Source organism: Puma concolor, chromosome A1 (genome assembly GCF_028749965.1).
Source record: "Puma concolor isolate L17-30 chromosome A1, mPumCon1.1.hap2, whole genome shotgun sequence".
Lineage (NCBI taxonomy): Eukaryota > Metazoa > Chordata > Mammalia > Carnivora > Felidae > Puma > Puma concolor.
The window spans coordinates 53,642,111-53,663,178 of NC_141667.1; the positions used below are offsets into that span (position 1 = coordinate 53,642,111).

A 21,068-nucleotide genomic window follows, 5' to 3' on the forward strand; every position below is an offset into this window, starting at 1 on the left:
CCCTGTGTTATAGAAGAGAAAGCTAAAGAATAAGAAATTGGGTAACCTGCCCAAGAATAGCACCTTCAGAAGCTATTAGGTGAAGGTGTCTGTAGTAAGACCCAGACTCTCTCTTCGCTGTAGAGTTGGTGCCTTAATGACCATTCCAAACCAAAATCAATATGCTATATAGATGGAATGATGAGACATGAAATCAGGTGGTTGTGGGATTCATTTGGAAATAATAATCACATATTTATTGGTGAAATGTGAAATTATCAAGGTTTATTCTAAAACATCAACTAGGCACATGCTATATTTAAGCCTCTTTACCAGAGAATAAAAAACCTTAAGAAGCTTATAATTTAAATTGAGGATTATTCATGTGCCGAGATCCCTATGGCATCAATCTTCAATAACAGGCAAGGCATGAAAAATCTGTTATCTCATGAAAAAAACAAGACTTTGCTATGAGTGCCCAGGAAAGAGTCTTTTCTTTTGAACTTAGCAAAGTGCTTCCAGGTTGGAAATCACCAAATCTTTGCTCTGAGTGTAGTCTAGGAACATAGCTGTATTAAGGTCTGGGATGGGGGCGCCTGGGTGGTTCAGTTGGTTGAGCATCTGACTCTTCGTTTCAGCTCAAGTCATAATCTTGAAGTTTGTGGGCTCGAGCCCAGAGCCCTCACGTCAGGCTCTGTGTTGACAGTGCAGAGCCTGCTTCGGGTTCTCTCTCTCCCCCTTTTGCCACCCACCCCCCCATCTCTAAAAATAAATAAATAAATAAACATTAAAAAAGATCCCAGATGATTCAAGCTGCAGAGCACAAGAGTAGCTCATTTCAAATTCTTTCTTTAATTACCATTTGTTAATATTAACTAGTGTTGAAGCCACTTACTAGAACTGAAGATTGAACTCTTGTCAAGGTGCTTACTTCTATATGTATATTTAATTTGAGCCCTTTATTCACTGGAAATTGAAAAAGAAAGGAAATAGAGAAAATGTTTTAATATTTGTGTTTATTTTTGTAGAATGAACCCAGAAGTGCAGTGAAAAAGTTATTTTTATTTATTTATTTATTTTTATTTATTTATTTTTTTATATATGAAATTTATTGTCAAATTGGTTTCCATACAACACCCAGTGCTCATCCCAAAAGGTGCCCTCCTCAATACCCATCACCCACCCTCTCCTCCCTCCCACCCCCCATCAATCCTTAGTTTGTTCTCAGTTCTCAACAGTCTCTTATGCTTTGGCTCTCTCCCACTCTAACCTCTTTTTCTTTTTTTTTTTTTTTCCTTCCCCTCCCCCATGGGTTCCTGTTAAGTTTCTCAGGATCCACATAAGAGTGAAACCATATGGTATCTGTCTTTCTCTGTATGGCTTATTTCACTTAGCATCACACTCTCCAGTTCCATCCACGTTGCTACAAAAGGCCATATTTCATTTTTTCTCATTGCCACGTAGTATTCCATTGTGTATATAAACCACAGTTTCTTTATCCATTCATCAGTTGATGGACATTTAGGCTCTTTCCATAATTTGGCTATTGTTGAGAGTGCTGCTATGAACATTGGGGTACAAGTGCCCCTATGCATCAGTACTCCTGTGTCCCTTGGATAAATTCCTAGCAGTGCTATTGCTGGGTCATAGGGTAGGTCTATTTTTAATTTTTTGAGGAACCTCCACACTGCTTTCCAGAGCGGCTGCACCAATTTGCATTCCCACCAACAGTGCAAGAGGGTTCCCGTTTCTCCACATCCTCTCCAGCATCTATAGTCTCCTGATTGGTTCATTTTGGCCACTCTGACTGGCGTGAGGTGATACCTGAGTGTGGTTTTGATTTGTATTTCCCTGATAAGGAGCGACGCTGAACATCTTTTCATGTGCCTGTTGGCCATCCGGATGTCTTCTTTAGAGAAGTGTCTATTCATGTTTTCTGCCCATTTCTTCACTGGGTTATTTGCTTTTCGGGTGTGGAGTTTGGTGAGCTCTTTATAGATTTTGGAGACTAGCCCTTTGTCCCATATGTCATTTGCAAATATCTTTTCCCATTCCGTTGGTTGCCTTTTAGTTTTGTTGGTTGTTTCCTTTGCTGTGCAGAAGCTTTTTATCTTCATAAGGTCCCAGGAATTCACTTTTGCTTTTAATTCCCTTGCCTTTGGGGATGTGTCGAGTAAGAGATTGCTACGGCTGAGGTCAGAGAGGTCTTTTCCTGCTTTCTCCTCTAAGGTTTTGATGGTTTCCTGTCTCACATTCAGGTCCTTTATCCATGTTGAGTTTATTTTTGTGAATGGTGTGAGAAAGTGGTCTAGTTTCAACCTTCTGCATGTTGCTGTCCAGTTCTCCCAGCACCATTTGTTAAAGAGACTGTCTTTTTTCCATTGGATGTTCTTTCCTGCTTTGTCAAAGATGAGTTGGCCATACGTTTGTGGGTCTAGTTCTGGGGTTTCTATTCTATTCCATTGGTCTATGTGTCTGTTTTTGTGCCAATACCATGCTGTCTTGATGATGACAGCTTTGTAGTAGAGGCTAAAGTCTGGGATTGTGATGCCTCCTGCTTTGGTCTTCTTCTTCAAAAGTACTTTGGCTATTCGGGGCCTTTTGTGGTTCCATAGGAATTTTAGGATTGCTTGTTCTAGTTTCGAGAAGAATGCTGGTGCAATTTTGATTGGGATTGCATTGAATGTGTAGATAGTTTGGGTAGTATTGACATTTTGATAATATTTATTCTTCCAATCCATGAGCAGGGAATGTCTTTCCATTTCTTTAAATCTTCTTCAATTACCTTCATAAGCTTTCTATAGTTTTCAGCATACAGATCCTTTACATCTTTGGTTAGATTTATTCCTAGGTATTTTATGCTTCTTGGTGCAATTGTGAATGGGATCAGTTTCTTTAGTTGTCTTTCTGTTGCTTCATTGTTAGTGTATAAGAATGCAACTGATTTCTGTACATTGATTTTGTATCCTGCAACTTTGCTGAATTCATGTATCAGTTCTAGCAGACTTTTGGTGGAGTCTATCGGATTTTCCATGTATAATATCATGTCATCTGCAAAAAGTGAAAGCTTGACTTCATCTTTGCCAATTTTGATGCCTTTGATTTCCTTTTGTTGTCTGATTGCTGATGCTAGAACTTCCAGCACTATGTTAAACAACAGAGGTGAGAGTGGGCATCCCTGTCGTGTTCCTGATCTCAGGGAAAAAGCTCTCAGTTTTTCCCCGTTGAGGATGATGTTAGCTGTGGGCTTTTCATAAATGGCTTTTATGATCTTTTATGATCTTTAAGTATTTTATTTATTTATTTTAATACTCACTCTCCCTCCTTCTCACTCTAATAAATTCTATCCTTCCTTTTTGGAAATTTTCTAAAGCATTTTGGAATCTTTTATAAGTCAAAACCCTTGCTCTTCACGTTTCCAGCAATGTGATATCTCAACCAACTCATGCCCTTCTGGTGAACCTAACTACATATTTGTAAACTCAGCTGTGGCAAGTATTTCTGTGTATCAAGTCATATATTTGTAACATTTTAAGTTCAATACAATCACTAGTACAATTTCTCTAGACCTTTAGCCTTTTAACATTTACTTAGTACACATGTTTCCATTGTTTTTAGTCTCAATTCAGCACATTCCTCTGTGCTGTGTCAGATGCCTGACAGGGTCATGGATATTTAAAGAAAAAATATACAAAGGAAAAAGAAAAAAAAAAAGTTGTTCTTTCTAACAGGTTAGTATAAGGTTTAAGAATACAGCAAATCCAAAGCCTGTTTTATGTCTTAAAACATCATTTTGATGGTCCATGCTGTCATTTAGAGGCAGTGTGGTCCTGTAATTTTGTTGCCACATAGATCCAAGTTTTAGATCCAATCTTTATTTTTCAAAGATTCAGTTGCCTGTAAAATGAGAGAGCAATTAAAGTAAAATAGTGCTTTTTAAAATATTGAGAGAAATAAAATATATGCATTGTCAGATTGAGTTCTTGGAACTTTTAATAGGTGCTCAACACAGTTGTTTTTTTTTTTTTCCTTTCTCTGCCCCTGTAGCAAGTGTTGGAAGACCACACACACACACACACACACACACACACACACACCTCTGTTTATGCTAGTCTTCACTCTTAATTTACCGATACATTTAGTTTAAGAATACACATTCCCAAATTACTTCTGACAGTTGTCTACATGAACCAAAATTAAAAAAAAAAAAAATGAAACTCAATGCAGCAGAGATTTACTAACAAGGAACAAAGTTGTCAATAATAATAGCCATTGGGGCACCTGGGTGGCTCAGTCGGTTAAGGATCCGGCTTCAGCTCGAGTCATGATTTTGCGGCTCATGAGTTCAAGTCCCATGTCGGGCTCTGTGCTGACAGCTCAGAGCCTGGAGCCTGCCTCAGATTCTGTCTCCCTCTCTCTCTTTGCCCCTACCCCACTCATGCTCTGTCTCTGTCTCTCTCTCTCAAAAGTAAATAAAAACATAAAAAACATTAAAAAAATAATAGTAGCCATTAGCTTTGTTCTTGGTATCAGGCTTAATACTAAACACTTTTTTTTTACATTATTTTATTTAATATTCATAATATCCCTCTGAGTTAGACTTATTAAAATTAATTTTAAAAGATATAATTTTCTTAATGTTTATTTACTATTTGTAAGAGAGAGAGAGCACGAGTGGGAGAGGGACAGAGGATCCCAAGCAGGCTTCATGATGACAGCAGCAAGCCCGATGTGGGGCTCAAATACATAAGCTGTGAGATCACAACCTGAGCCGAAGTTGGATGCCCAACAGACTGAGCCACCCGGTGCCCCAAAAAGAGATAATTTTTAAAAAAGACAACAGGGATGCCTCAGTGGCTCAGTTGGTTAAATGTCCGACTTCAGCTCAGGTCATGATCTTGTGGTTCATTAGTTAGAGCCCTGTGTCAGACTCTGCTGACAGTTCAGAGCCTGGAGCCTGCTTTGGATTTTGTGTCTCCCTCTCTTGGCCCATCCTCTACTCATGCTCTCTGTCTCTCAAAAATAATAAGCATTAAAATTAAAAAAAAAAAAGTTCAGGATTGTGAGGCAGTTTTCCCAAGGTCATTCAGCAATTACAGAGTTGGGATTTGAACTGGGTTGTTCAGTTCCTCAAATACTGACATTTAATTACTTTGCTCTTAGCTCAAGTTAATACTGATATGTAAATTTAAGAACTGTTTACCGGCCAATATTTCTTAAACCATTTGTTGGTTATATAATACAGATAATTCCCCAGAACTTTCTGTAACACCTCCAAAATTTAGAGTAAGTCTACTCCCTATATCTGTGACCATGTATCAAAAAAATATGATTTAATAAAAGTCTCAATGTTTCTTTTTAATCTTATCACTCCGTAACATAGTTACAAAGATCATCTACCTTAAAATTCATGGAAAACTAGGAAATATTGGATGGCTTAAAGCAGCTTAGAAAAATTAGTCACTTACCAGCTGTGTGACACTGCTGATTCTCTAAATATTAATCCAAAAGGGTAATCATAGATATGAGTTTTAGACATGAGATGACAGTATCTTCCATGGAAATAATTTACCATCTTTAAAATTCTTTTACCTATTATTACATTTAATCCTCAAGTAATCTTGTGAAAAATTGTACAGAAGTTTTTCTGATAATTTTAACAATTATAGATAGTTGAGAGAATGAAATGTAAATCACCCCTTTTACAGATGTGGAGACTGAGGTCCCTACAAGTAAATTTGCCTACTTGAGGCCATAGAGCTAGTAAGTGGTAAGGTTGGGACTAGTCACTGGAAGAGGTTAGAAGTCTTTCCATACCATGCAGCCTGAGCCACCCCTATGGGACTACTGTGAGTTTTTTAATACATTTTCAAATGGCTTAAGAGGTACATTACAATGCTTCTGTTATAGGGTTTTGCATATAGTAGGTTGATTGTATCAATTTATTAAATGAACATTAATGGATATCATTCACATACCAACTCATAATTGTCTAAATAAGCTAAAAACAACTGGTTTGAAAACTGCTTTGAATATAGGTAACATTAATCACTAGGAATGGATTCACAGAATCGGGCAAATGAGGCAGCATTACCAAAAAAAGGGGAAAGATTGTGGACATTTGAATCAGACAAACTTGTGTTCGTATTTTTGTCTTGCCACTTCTGAGCTGTATAACCTCAAGCAAATGACATGCAACTTATTTCAGGAATTTCTTCAAAAGAGGAGCTGTTTTATTTTATTATATTAATGTTTATTTATTTATTTTTGAGAGAGTGAGAGGGGAAGGGGCAGAGAGAAAGGGAGACAGAGAATCCCAAGTAGACTCCACACTGTAAGCACAGAGCCCAATGCAGAGCTTGAAATCACGAACTGTTTGATCATGACCTAAACCAAAATCAAGAGTAGGAGCTCAACCAACTGAGCTACCCAGGTGCCCCAAAGAGGAGCTATTTTAGAATTAGGGGGAAAATAGTATAAAAGCAGAAAAGTTAACAATGTAGCAAAATATTATCCTAAAATAATTCAATTATCTATCAATTATTGATTAACAAGAAGCTACTAGCTTCTTGGTTTATACATTTATGATATGCAGATAGAATATTAAACAGAGATGAGGATACAACAATTTCTTGTGGATCAGAGACAATGAAGATCTATGCTTTCTGTTTGAAAGCGTTGGGGACAGTGAGACAGTACTGTTTCCTTCCCTGCCCAGGACACCTTGTTCAAGGTGCCCGTTTAAGGGAATTCATGATTTTATTAACAGCTTCTCGGTAGCGGAGCAGTTTATCTCTCCAAGAGATCCCCCTCAATACTGCCATACCATGAACTATACACTACACTGGGGTTGTATTAAAACTCATTCATCCCAAACCAACATGGGATGATTAAAAAACAACAAAAACAACCCACTGTATCTATGGCACTGTTGGTTACCTTTTGCACAACTAGGTTGGCCTCCAGTGATCAAATTTTGCAGTATGAACCTACAAATTCACTTAATTTCTCTCTTTACAGGGGTAACAACTGTGCTCACCATGACAACTTTGAGTATCAGTGCCAGAAATTCCCTTCCGAAGGTGGCTTATGCAACTGCTATGGATTGGTTCATTGCAGTGTGCTATGCCTTTGTGTTCTCGGCTCTGATCGAGTTTGCCACAGTAAATTATTTCACCAAGAGAGGTTATGCATGGGATGGCAAAAGTGTGGTTCCAGAAAAGGTAAATGCTTTAAGATCCCCTGTAATGCATCACTGGTATGTCTTATTAGCCCTGTGAGATGGCATGTTCAGACTTTGGGAAATGGCTGAAGAATGCAGAGACAGGGTGATGAGGATTCTTTGTTTCTTATATCATCAGTGACTATGTGCTATGGTAATTTTGGTAGTGCTAAAGAAAGGGGTTGTTTGAGTGGGCAGATGGGCAGAGCAGAGTAGAGTAAGGAGATCATAGAGAGATGAAGGAGAACATTTCTACTCAAGTATGCTTTCCTGTGCCCTCCATCGATTTGAGAACAGTTTTAATCAACCTGATATTAGGAGCAAATAAAGCTATGCCATTATAATTTTTAGAATTTGAAAATCATAGCCTTTTGGTCATTTTCTGAGCCTAATCACCTTGGTCATAAATATTATGACTATAATGCCTCAGTGGAATTGAGTTTGTGAGATGCATTATCTCCAATTTTCAGTAAAGCAAGGGGCAATAAAGATATTTCTTTCCCCAAATTAGAGTTTTGCTTTAAGGATCATACACAGAAATCACAGAAAAATTCTTCTTTGTAGAAAATTATCAAGTACAGCTCATTACTGTTTTTCTAAATTAGAATCTATTCTAGAGTGTATTTTAAAGAACATGAAAGGAGGATATTTCTACTTCTGTGGCTTGAAAGTAAAGTATGTCAAAATGCAGGTGAACCTTCAGATGGTAGAAAGAAGGTCAAAGTCAGAGACACAGAGATTGTAAGACATCTAGAAGTAATTTAGAAGAATTCACTCTATAGTAGTTTTCCCAAAATTCTGTTCCTCAGAGTACTAATCTCATGAGCTAGTCCCTAAAAATAAAGTTGTGTGGTTGAATACACTTATATAATGGTGTATACTATATCACAGAGTCACAATGTGTTCGAGAATCTGAAAGGGTCTATAGTAAAGAAATTAATTTAATGGTGTTTTCCTCATAGCTCTACAGATGTACTAGAAAAAGGAATGCTTTGTGGTGGAAACATCTACCGTATTTAAATGAATTTATAGTGTTACTGATTATAAGATGAGTCATTAATATATGCATATGAAAGAAAATATACTGCCAAGTAAAAGCCCTTTTAGATCTACCCCAGATCAATCAGCTGAACACCCCCATGCTCTCCTACACAGGTAAAAGCGAAGGAAGGCTCTGTGTAGAATGCACTGTGGCAGCCAACAGTACCTGAACCACACCCTCAAAATTTGCCTTCCCTTGAAACATGCTTGGCAAGTATTAAAAAAAAAAAATCTCTGAATTTTCAAACCAAGAACCTTGGCTCGGGTTCAGTAGAGAGAGGAGATAAGACAAAGGGATTGTGTTGACTAGTTGGAGAGAGGAATGAAAAGAGTGAAGACAGAGTAATTGTCAAATACTTACTTTAGCCACTGATGGCCTCCATTTGTCCTAGAAAAGAAGAGCAGCCCAAAGGAGAGAGAGCCAAACATAGAGATGGGTAATCATAAGACACTACCAGTCGTAAGACATAGCCCAGAGTCATAGATGTGAACAATTTTTAAATGCACATCTTAGAATCACTGGAATAGTCTACTAAAGTTCTTCAGAATTAATGATATGCAAACGTGGGTGATATGCAACTGAAGTGATGTGCAAACATTGGAAAAAATTGCTTTTCTGTCTTAATACTTTGCTGCATGAGACCAGTGTCTTTCTGATTCTGGCTCATCAGTATTGGTTGTTAGTGATTTGTTACATGAATTTGGTCTGGAAAACATAGAATTTAGGTTGCAGCATTGGTTGAGCTCACAGGTAAGTTTATATTTATCTCTGTCTGATGCTGTATTAGGTTTCCAAGTCCTGTGTCAAATGAAAATATTCTAATCTCTATCAGTCTATAGTCTATGTTATTCAGTATACAAATGTAGATATAGGTATAGTCATATCTTACCTATATATATACACACATATATATTTATCAGCGAATCATCTATATCTATCATCCTAAGAAGAAAGACAATATTTTCTGTAAATTATCTATGCCTCTGTAAAAATCTTCCCCAGGGATTTGACAGTTTGATTTGCTTATTACAGGGAGTGTGATCACAATGTGACCCAGGTCTCGTTTTGACATTCAGAGAGGATGAATAAAATATTTTTTTGTATGACCAGATGAGTGTATTCTATGATCAGGAGAGTTAAATTTCAGTCTCTAACATGATATAACTTGAAAATAAAAAGAAAATTTCCATAAGTCATCACATTATCAAGTCAACATTCAGTAGCCGGCTTAAATCCATTCTCATATACTAAATTGCTGAAAGAAACACCAGCTTCTTAGAGAATATGGGGAGCTTAACGTTCTTAAAAATTAAAAAAAAAAATGTTAAGTGCTCTTTCCTGATAAGCCAGCCAGATATTTCTCAATATGTTATTCAACTTGATGTTGCAAATAAAAGCACTTAACTTGATAAATTTTAGTATTCTAGTACTGGAGTACTATAATAATTTGGCACTGGGAGAAATGAAATCTATTAATAATATAAACTCTCCTCCAAGAATTATTCTTGTTGCTGATTACCCATTTCAGCTTATCTAATAGGGTGTCTGTCATTCAACAAGTTTTGTTTAGATTGGAACCCATTGCCTCTCTTCAACATCAGAGTACATATACATTTTATCTAAAGGACACGCATGCTTGTATTCTGCAGTATTAGAATTCTTATTTTTTAAGAAGTGGACTATTACAAGTTCAGTTTGGCTGTTTAACTGTGTTGAAACAAACCATATCTTTTTTTTATTCTAGTACGGTGACAAAAAATGTTACATTACTTCAGGCCTACAACATAGTGATTCAGCAACTCTACACCTTAATGCTATGCTCACCACATGTGTAGCTACCAAGTCACCATACAATGCCATTATCATACCATTCACTATATTCCCTATGCTGTGCCTTTATTCTCATGACTCATTTCATAACTGGAAGCCTGTATCTCCCACTCCCCTTTCCCCATTTTGCCTTCCCCCCTCTGTATTTGCCTACCCTACTCTGTATTTGTGGGTCTGTTTCTGCTTTGTGTTTATTTATTCATTTGTTTTGGTTTTTTGGATTCCACATATAAGTGAAATCATGTGGTATTTGTCTTTCTCTGTGTAACTTACTAAACCATATCTATTTTTGACCTGTAGTCATTTTGACAGTGAAAGAGAGAATTACTTTTACTTGCCTCAGTTTTGTACAAATAATTATGGAACTTTCTGTCATTCTTCATAAAGCTTAACCAAATCTGTCTTCACTATAAAATAGGAGTACAGTTAGAGTGAGTGGCCTTACTTTTTATGATGTAATACTAGAAAAAAAACAATTTCTGGGCTTTCTGTTGTCGTCCTAATGTAATGTTTACAGATTTGAAGGAGGGGAAAAGGTAACAGAGACATCACAGGGCTGGATAATAAAGAAATTAACCTGTTAAAATTAACTAGTATTTCTTGTGAAGAGCATCAGGTCTTTTGGTAGTAAAATTTTATTCTGATTCAATAATAAAAATGCGGATTATTCAGAGAACATTGAGTCTGGTTGGCTAAGTTTAGCTGTTCATCAGTATTCTCTATACCTTTTTGGAACATCAGTAACCAGACTCCACTTCTGGTTTTCTGATTCAAAATATGAGATTGTGCCCAAGATATTTGCCCTTTAAAAGTGTTTAACTAGTGATTTAGTGTGCACAAAAGAATGAGAACTACTCTTCTAAACTACTGCTATCCAACAGAAACATGTGAGCCACAAATGTGAATGATGTATATAATTTAAAATTTTCTATTAGCTTTTTTCAAAAGTACAAATCAGGGAAATTAATTTTTTTTGTTTTCTTTTTCAAGTTTTGATTTAGTTTCCAGTTAGTTAACATATAGTGTAATATTAGTTTTAGGTGTAGAATTTAGTGATTTAGTAATATGCTTTTACCAATATATCCAAAATAGCATCTTTATAATGTGTAAACAATAAAAATCATTATTAAAGAGATATATTGCATTCTTTTCCTTTTTTTATACTAGGCCTTCAAAATCCTGTGTGCATTTTTATACTTACACACATCTCAGAGTAGCGATGTTTCAAGTGCTCAATAGTCACAAGTGGCTAATGACAGTATATCAGACCACATAGCTGTGAACAATGATCCACTTCATTTTTTGGAAATGTCTATATGATAGAAACCCCAAGAAATGCTGCAGTTGTGCAGATAACATTGACAAGCCGCTGACATTGAACAAGAAATTGGCTTCAAGATACCCTGAATAACTGTTTTATCATTTGCCCACTTGCAACCTGGGGAGAAGGAGCAAATAATTGTTGTCTCAGCAACTCATCGCTGCAAAACAAACCACTTCAAAACTTAGTGACCTACAGCAACCTCCAGGCGTGTGGGGCTGGGAGCAACCTGGTGGTACTTCTATTAGGATATGGGCTCACCAACATGGTTGCAGTAAACTGGAGACTCCATCAGGAGCAGAGGATCCACAATGGCCTCTCACTCATCTGGGGCCTGACACTGGGACTGGGCTTCTCACTGTACATGGTCTCTGGTCACTCAGTTTTCTAGTCCAAGCTAATTCATGAGGCAGTAATGTTTTCAGAGGGTAAATGCTGAGGCTGCAAAGCTTCTTGAGGATAGGCTCCTAACATGGCATCACATCACTCTACCTCTTGATAGGGAAGCCTGGAAAATACTGTGTCTGCATTTTTCCCCCAGCTTTATTGATATGTGACACATGATATTGTGTAAGTTTGAGGTATACCATGTAGTTGATATGATTGATGATACATTCATATATTATGAAGTCATTACTACCCTACCCTACCCTACTACTGTCTCCATCCCATCACAAAGTTACCATTTCTTTTTTTTTTTTTTTTTTGTGGTGAGAACATTTAAGACTTAGCCTTAGCAACATTCAAGTATATGATATGTATTTAGTATATCATAGTATATGATAAGTATATGTATGTCTCTAGGTATAATCACCATCCTGTACAGTAGATGCCCAAACTTGTCAATCTTATAACTGGGCATTTGTGTCTGCATTTTTAATTTGTCTCAATAAAGCAGGTATACATTCCATTTCTTACATATTAATCAAAGTATAGATTTTGCTCAGCAACTTATAAACTTCCTTCCCACAGTTTACTGAACAAAATGCTTTTACTCTTTCCTTCGACAGCCAAAGAAAGTGAAGGATCCTCTCATTAAGAAAAACAACACTTATGCTCCAACAGCAACCAGCTATACCCCGAATTTGGCCAGGGGTGACCCTGGCTTAGCCACGATTGCTAAAAGTGCAACCATAGAACCCAAAGAAGTCAAGCCGGAAACAAAACCACCAGAACCCAAGAAAACCTTTAACAGTGTCAGCAAAATTGACCGACTGTCAAGAATAGCCTTCCCGCTGCTATTCGGAATCTTTAACTTGGTCTACTGGGCTACATATTTAAACAGAGAGCCTCAGCTGAAAGCCCCCACCCCACATCAATAAGTCCTTCTATTCACATTCCGTTGTTCAGTCTTCTGCACTGGGAATTGCTTTCTGTTCTCAACGCGGTGATTCCCATCTGCTTTCTTGCCTCTGTCTTAAAGAATTTGAAGGTTTCCTTATTTCCATAATTCATACGAGAACAACAGACCCCTGTCCAGCAGTCCAGAGCAAAGCAGAACATACAGCTGAGAGACAGGATTCTGAGAGAGGAAGCGAGAGAGAAAAATCACGACAGAAGGAGACAGAATGAAACAGAGAGGAAAGGTGGGGAAGGAGGTCCAAGCTATGAGGGAAAGTAGAAGGAAAATAAAACTTAAGTCTGTAACTCCAGGTCATTTGTAGATATTTATTTCCAAATATTCTAAAAAAAAGATACTGTATATGTCAAAAATATTTTTATGTGGAGGTGTTTCAAAGAATACATTATAAATGTTTAATGACAACAATTTTAAAAATCTATGTCTTTATTGCACAAACTACAGTGTGCTTACATTTTGTTTTGTTTTTTGAACGGATGTATAGCTTTAACACTTTGTTTCCAAAGCTAAAGATCCCAATTTTTTTCCTCCTTTTAAAAATGGCTAGTGCATTATATTGCTGTTAAATGCTATTTTAGAATCCATGAAGATTGCATAAGCAAACGTACAGTTCCTTAAGCATTTAATCCAAAAAAGAGAAATGCTTTAAATAGGCTACTTCATCATCATCTGAGCTTTTACCACTTGCTTCGATGAGAAATCATTTTAACAGAGACATACACTCAATAAAAACTAAAAACTAAAAAAAAATATTAATAAAAATGAAATAAAACAATTAAAAATATTCCCTTTGCCACCTTGTCTATATCCAAATAGCACATGGGTCCAATAATCACTTGATACTCATTATGAAGATGTTTTTAGAGAGGCAAACCTATTTTGCAAGCTCTAGAATTGTTGAATGTATTATTTTATATAACAGTACATTAAAAGCTTTAGATTGAAATTTATGATTAGTAAACAAATATAGACTATATAAACAAATTATATATGTAAATATACAGCATGAGATTGTACATTTTTTACTTTTTTAAAGTTGTGTTCTTAAAATATTGTGTAGGACTCACCGCTCTTAGCTGTTAGAATGTTGTTAAGTGCTATATGGAAATACCTTTAGAGCCTGCATTAAGAACAGAACAGCCTGTGGGAATCAGATGGAATTTAAAATATAAAGTCTACTTATGTAGAGAAAGCTTGTAATTTCGAACTATTATCTGGGGTACAGTAGTAAATCAGCTGCTATCTGCTCAAGTCATGCCACATTTCCCTATTTTAGGCTCTTGTAAAATAGAAAGAAAATGGAAAAGCATTAGTTGGAGCTAGAAGATCAACTGTATATTATCGCTATATTTGCTGATACCAATTATTTCAATAAGTGTTGTACCATATGTAGCATTAAATATAAAAATACATGAAAGAATGTACAGGAAATAGCTTTTATTGAGTAACATTATTACATTTCATTTATACTGTAGCAATATATTTGTAGGTATACTATGTAAGGGCTTTAACTATAGGAGGTCCATTAATACTCCCTATAAAAATTCTGGTCTGTTTCATTACTTCCCAGAAGTTTTAGAGATGAATATTTATGCAGAAGGTATTTTTGAAGTCTCCTTTTGTCTAACAGAATTTCAGAGATGTTTAAAATTAGCATCCAGAATCCACAGGTCATAGTCTAACCACACTTAAAATGCTACGACATATAAACCTATCAGCATAATTGCCAAATAAGTCCATTGGGATCCATATCCAACTTTTGAGCAATGTTTCTTTCAAAAAGCTGCTATCCAATGATGTAGGAAAAAACACAGTTTGTGTTTTCCTAAGCAAACTCTGGTTTTCTTTTTAAATGTGCTTTATTGTTTGATTTGGTCCTGCCTAAATTCAATGAGCTAGGCCAATAAAGACTGAACCAAGGACGTTTCATCCTCTGGTATCATGTGTAGATATCATGTATAGAAAATAAAAAATATATATATATGGCTCTAACATCCGTGTTGCTGTTTATATCTGTTATTTTTCGGCGTTAACTTAATGTGTTTATTAAGAGCATTTTATCTTCCAGACTCCTCATGCCTAACATTTGGTCTGTATTTTACTCATTAGATGTGAATATTTCTTATTAGTCTGCTTTCTGCTATGCAATGATTGCATTTCTATCATTTCTTAGTTTGTTAGTGTGTGTGGATAGTATTCTATTGTATAAATTGACTGCACAATTTATCAAAGATAAATTATTCTATGTAGCTTTTCTACAGTGCTTTGCTAAACCATGTAATACTAGTTAAGTCTTCCTTGAAAATAAAGATACACTCTTATAGAGGACAGTTCCTGTTTATTCCCAGGAACATTTTTTAAAAGATGACGCTGAATGTTTATTGCACCTCAGTGCAGTGAAGTGGCAATAAAACCTAACATGAATCGAGGTTGTTTATGGCAGATGCATGTATTGCTTTACAGAGTTTAGCAAAAGCTCTTAATTTTATGTCATACTGTATTCTATTATAACAATAAAGCTAACATTATTCAATAACAAAATGGAATGCTTGACTCTCTTTTCATATTATCAATAGGACCTACCAACGACTCGTTTTAAACATTTTCACATAGGAGCACCTAAAAGTGCCAAGTGCTAGCAAGAATCTCGGGTACAGAGAAGAATTTTGAACATGTATAAATAGTACGACTCTAAACTGTGGTTTTAATTGAATCACTTTTACAAAGAGGAGTTACGAAACACCCGGTATCTGATGCTGCCAGTAGCATGTCAACTTAAAATTTATAAAACATAAATAGAACAGAATCAAAACACTGAACTGATAATAGAGTATCTATCGACTGTCAATACAGCACATTCGTTTTCTGATCTACTTCGTAGAGACTGGTTTCATTTTTGGAGGGAGGAATCTGAGCACTGTATTTTTAAGTCTCCCCTGGAGCTATAACATTCCTCAATGTTTCTATAACCACAAAGTCAGATTAAAGTACAAAATACTTATAACTACTTGAAAGACAATAGAAAAATTATTTCAGTGTAAGGCATAAAACTGTACTTGGTTTCTACAGATAAGACTATGTGAGGCACAATCTTTCTGTGTCAGATGGTGGCCAGGCAAAAACAAAATAAATTGTATTTTTTACAAATAATCTTCCTAAAAAAGGATTCAGGGTTTAGCAAAATTAATCATTTAAAAATCCTCCAAATTACTTATTCAATCCAAATATACTAGGAAAATTATTACATTCATTGATTTATTGGCTCGCACAAAAATGAATGTAGTGAATGATGATAATTTTGGCTATCAAAATATATGCATGTCAGGGCTCACCATAATAATTATCTAAGGTATCAAAATAAGAATGAACTTGGCATGGTAGTTGGCCATCTGTTTGAATTTCATTATATCTGTTTGTTAATACCTTCTGTTGGAGTTTTCTAAAATCTATCCAACTCTGATGACCAACAAGAACAATCATCTGACTCATTACATTATAACCACATTTCAGTCAAATAAACTCCAAATGTTAATTTAATTAAACTAAATTCTCTAACATTTGCTGCGTCTCTAACCTGTGTTAAGTATTGTGCTACATGATAGGATGGAGACATAAATATTTCATGGCCTTTTTCCTTTAGGAAATTGATTATGATAGGGGAGGAAGAGAATCAGGCGAAAATAATAATATAAATACTGTAAGAAAAGTAGAGGAAGCTAAGAGACAAATGGCAAGGCTAATTTGGCACTCTTCATAAGGTACATGCTTTTATCTAGAGGAACTAATAATATCCAAGATAAAACTTAAAAGGTCAGAGGAATTGAAGTGGTCTTGGACAGTTTGTCAGTGGACTAGGGGTATAATGCCAGCACTATGCGTTGTTAGCCATTTAACCACCATCTAACATTTGAGACCTCTTACAAACCTTCAGATACTGTGGTAGGTACTGAGATTACAGAAATGAAGATGACTGTGTGATCTTGGAAAGTTCATAATTCATAGAGAATCCAAGGGAACCCAAAGTTACAACACTTTAAACAAGATGTATGGGGCGCCTGGGTGGCGCAGTCGGTTAAGCGTCCGACTTCAGCCAGGTCACGATCTCGCGGTCCGGGAGTTCGAGCCCCGCGTCAGGCTCTGGGCTGATGGCTCAGAGCCTGGAGCCTGTTTCCGATTCTGTCTCCCTCTTTCTCTGCCCCTCCCCCGTTCATGCTCTGTCTCTCTCTGTCCCAAAAATAAATAAACGAAAAAAAAAAAATTTAAACAAGATGTACATCTACCAATAAATGTACAAGGTATGGGGCATTTATACTCGGGAAATGGTATGAGGGAAGGCTTCAAATCAATGTGTTAGCTGAGCTAGTTTTTAAAAGATGATTCAGTATTTATCAGGTGCTCTATTGCTGAGGATGGCCGATGGTGATGAGGGGTAGGCCTTTCATTCAAAGACGGTAGTAACACATTAAAACTTAACTCAGAGAGTTACAAAGTCTATTGCCAGGGAACTAACACATGTGAGTGAAGACCAAATATGACACGAAAGGAAGCACCAGGTACCGTGAGAAACAGACCCCATTCCCAGTGTATTTAGCCTCAGCCCCAGTTATTTTGTGCCATGTGGAGAAAGAGTCCATGTATTGTAACATTACTCCAATGTTACAAAAAAACATTCAGTACTGAAATTCTTTTTAACTCTAATTTTGAAACTACTACATTTATTAAATATATGAGCCAGTTGAATTTGGCTAATTCAACTGATCAGTGATCTCTGTTTTTCAGAAAATCTATGCAGATCCATGCATTCATTTGGTGGTCATTAATTGAACAGCCTATACTATGTTTGGTGTGAGAATTATTTCACAGAGAAAGGGTAGGTGATCCTCCTCATTATTAGTGAGCAAGCTTTAAAACTGTATTTGAAAGAATACTAACTACCTACATCTTCTGAAGTCATATTATTTTTCAACAAAATATTTGTGGTGTAAAGAGAAATCAATATCTGCATGGGGCTGAAAAACAGTAAGGTTCTTTTTGGTTTTCGTTGGTAATTTACCTTTCTCTATAACGTAGCAAATTTTATTATGGAAGGTATGATTTCTTCATTAATAGTCCATCAAAGTATAATCCTGGATATTATTTTCTTTGATTCTTACCATAAACAGTGTAGTTATAAAAAAAGAAATTCATACAGGTCTGTTGATTTGCCTAAAACACTGTGTAAGTAATATTGCCTTCATTATAAAGCTGATACTTTCAAAACTCATCTTTTAAAAACACATTTACACTGGATCTCCTTGACTAAAGGTCTGTTTGAAAAATTAATATCTTAAAAAAAAAGAAAAATTAATATCTTATAATATATTACAAACACCATGAATAGTCATTTCATATCAAAAGGAAAGGTCATTTTAGGTAAGCTAGATATGATTAAGGTGGCTCATATTGGACACTTTGGAATCCATCATGGCATAAAGAGCCATTGAAATTAGAGACCTCACGTTAAAGATTGACATGGCCCATTGGGCAGTTCCTGCTGAGCCTTATTTATGCAAGAAACAATAATAATAATAATTAATGTGAACATTGCTAGGATAGCTGAGGAAGGACCCAAGCAAATCAACTTTCCCAAGACAAATGAAACTTGCCAGGTTTTCTAAAACAATAATTTCAGAATTCTAGAAATCAAACAAAGTCACACAACAAAGTAAGGAATATTTACTCAAGACATAAACAAAAGCATAATAGGGCTGCAACTTTTTTAAGAGCGTGTATAATGCCATGTTTTAACCCAGAATTATACTCATGATCTCTTTGTCTACATTTCTGCAATAATGCTACCAGAGAAGGACAAGCTGGGTTAATAAACACCTTCCCACCTGCAGAGGTTCTCACTTAATATAGGGCAAAGCATGCAACAGTTCTAAACCCATGGATACTGTTAGAAACAGTAGCAATATTATAAGCAAATGTATAAGAAGACTAATACTGAAGGTAGCCAGAAGTTACAATCCTGGTTAGAGAAAACAAAAGACTGGCAGAAGAACCAGAAATGGAAATTTAATGGGAAGATGAGGATAATAAGGCATCCACATTGAGCTGACTTCAAAGCAATATAATCAGTGTATTTGAAGAATAAAAAGCTATGTTCATGTAATAAAATTGTTACGAAAATGATACATTACATAGAGAATCTCAATGAAGAGATAGAAATCATTAAAAAGGTAAATCTAAAAGGAAAATCTAGACTTGGAAATAGGAATAGCGGGAGTGGTACAGTTACCAAAGGAGCTCAAAAACAAATCTGAGCTATTAGTTTATTATTTGCATGTGGTACCCATATTACAGCCTGTGTTTATGGGTTCATTGGTTTTAGTCCAGAAACTAAAGTACTAGACTAGTTTCTGTTACTCTAGAAAATAAAGTAACAATACCTGGGGGTAAGGATAGAGGAAACACTGAGCATTTAAACAATAAAGCATAGGTTTACCAGGGAAAGAATATACATTTTACTGTAAATGAGAAGGACTTCAAAATTTTATTGAAATAAATCTTAGAGATTTTTGTCTCATTAGGTGTAAAACTGCTAACTATAATAAATTCCACCTATATATGGGAAAGTCAGTACAAGTAAAATGAAGAAATAAAATTCAATGAACCTATTAAAATAAAGGGTTTTTTCCTCAATAATAAAATTCAAGTATTTTTGAAAATTAAATTACTTTGTCCTTTAAAGAGAAAACTCAATTTCAGACATTATAAATGAGACGATATTATCCTCTCTTTGTTGTAGTACAGCTGTTTGTAGATCATTCAGTAACATTTACTCCTGCTGTTTGTAGCTGTCTCCACTTGCCCATTAGCTATAGTTTTCAACTGATATAAGAGCAAGGAAATGTCTGTGGCTATTATAATTACTATAAATTTTTATAATCTTGAAAGATGAAGTATAATTTACCCTCAGAATGATCTAGTTTTAGAGGGTGGCAAATGTGCACACAATGACACGCTGCCTAGATATTCCCAACACTCAAGTTTGTGAAACCACATTGTTGAATATAATTAGAAATTTCTGGCATCACAATAATCTCAGGGTGAGGGGTTGAATGAGGATCTCTTCAAAATATTGTTGAGCACTTCTCTTTAAAAAATTTATTCAAGTACTTGGGGCATGTGGGTGGCTCAGTTGGTTAAGCATCAGACTCTTGACTTCAGCTCAAGTCATGATCTCCCTGTTGGTGACATTGAGCCCTGAATCGGGCTCTGTGCTGACAGTGTGGAACCTGCTTAGGATTCTCTCCTTCTCTTTCTCTCTCTCTCTTTCTCTCTCTGTCCCTCCCCTGTTCTTTCTCTATCAAAATCGATAAATAAACATTAAAAAAAGTTACTCAAGTACTAAAAGGTTAAACATTTGAATTTGGTTTTATTAAAATTGGTCACTCTCTGTTCTTCAGTAGTCCTATTTCTGCACAGATTACCACTGGGAGTTGATGAGTTGACATGTGGAAACTGAATCCACATATTTGGAGGTCAGCTGTACAAATAAGTTCTGCTTCTTCCCTTCATAGCCACTGCAAAAATAGAAGAAACAGAAATAATATACCAAAACTGTTTTTAAATTCAAGCCTTAGGTAGGAGCCAGTAAAGCAGTACTCTCAGGAGTATGCTTTATTCAAAAACAATTTCCTTGAGTAAGGGAGATTATTTAAAGGTAAGATTAAAGTGCTATGTGGCCCAAAGAAGAGATACTTTCTTTTCAACAAGTTTTGGCCAGTGCCCCAAGAAAAAGTTAAATCTTGATGTTCGATCATATCTGTATATTCATCTTTGAGAGACAGAGAGAGGGAGAGTTTGAATGGGTAAAGGGCAGAGAGAGAGGGAGACACAGAATCTGAAGTAGGCTCCAGATTCTGAGCTGTCAGCACAGAGCCCAATGTGGGGCTCGAACCCATGAACTGTGAGATCATGACCTGAGCCGAAGTTGGATGCTCAACCAACTGAACCACCAAAGTGCCCCTACATTTCTTGAATTCTAATAAGAAAACAAAAATATAAACTTGTTCTTCTGTGTTGGACTTTCCACTGCACTACTGTCTTAATCTTTACCTATTATACTTTAAGAGAAGAGAGATATTTAACCGAAATCATACCAAAAGAATGTTTAGTCCAATCAAGATTTTGAATGCTATGGGTATTCAGAGAAACTCATCATTAAGCAGATACGTGTCAGGAGTTGTTATGTGACAGGAACTGCTCTCTCTACACACTGGGTCACAAGTGTTCCCCCAGAACACTTCTGCTTTAACAGAAGTGCATG

General features: G+C 36.0%; 1 protein-coding gene across 3 annotated transcripts in view; it reads left to right on the forward strand.

The window, feature by feature from the left end:
* Positions 1 to 15,295, forward strand: part of GABRA1 (gamma-aminobutyric acid type A receptor subunit alpha1) — a 63,661-nt gene extending 48,366 nt beyond the window's left edge. For all 3 annotated transcript variants that reach the window (XM_086708995.1, XM_086709125.1, XM_086709068.1), the window contains 2 exons: positions 7,000 to 7,202; positions 12,405 to 15,295. In XM_086708995.1, the coding sequence (XP_086565121.1) occupies positions 7,000 to 7,202; positions 12,405 to 12,716 (515 nt within the window). In that variant the 3' untranslated portion in view covers positions 12,717 to 15,295. The remainder of the gene's footprint in view (positions 1 to 6,999; positions 7,203 to 12,404) is intronic.
* Positions 15,296 to 21,068: the final 5,773 nt, after the last annotated feature.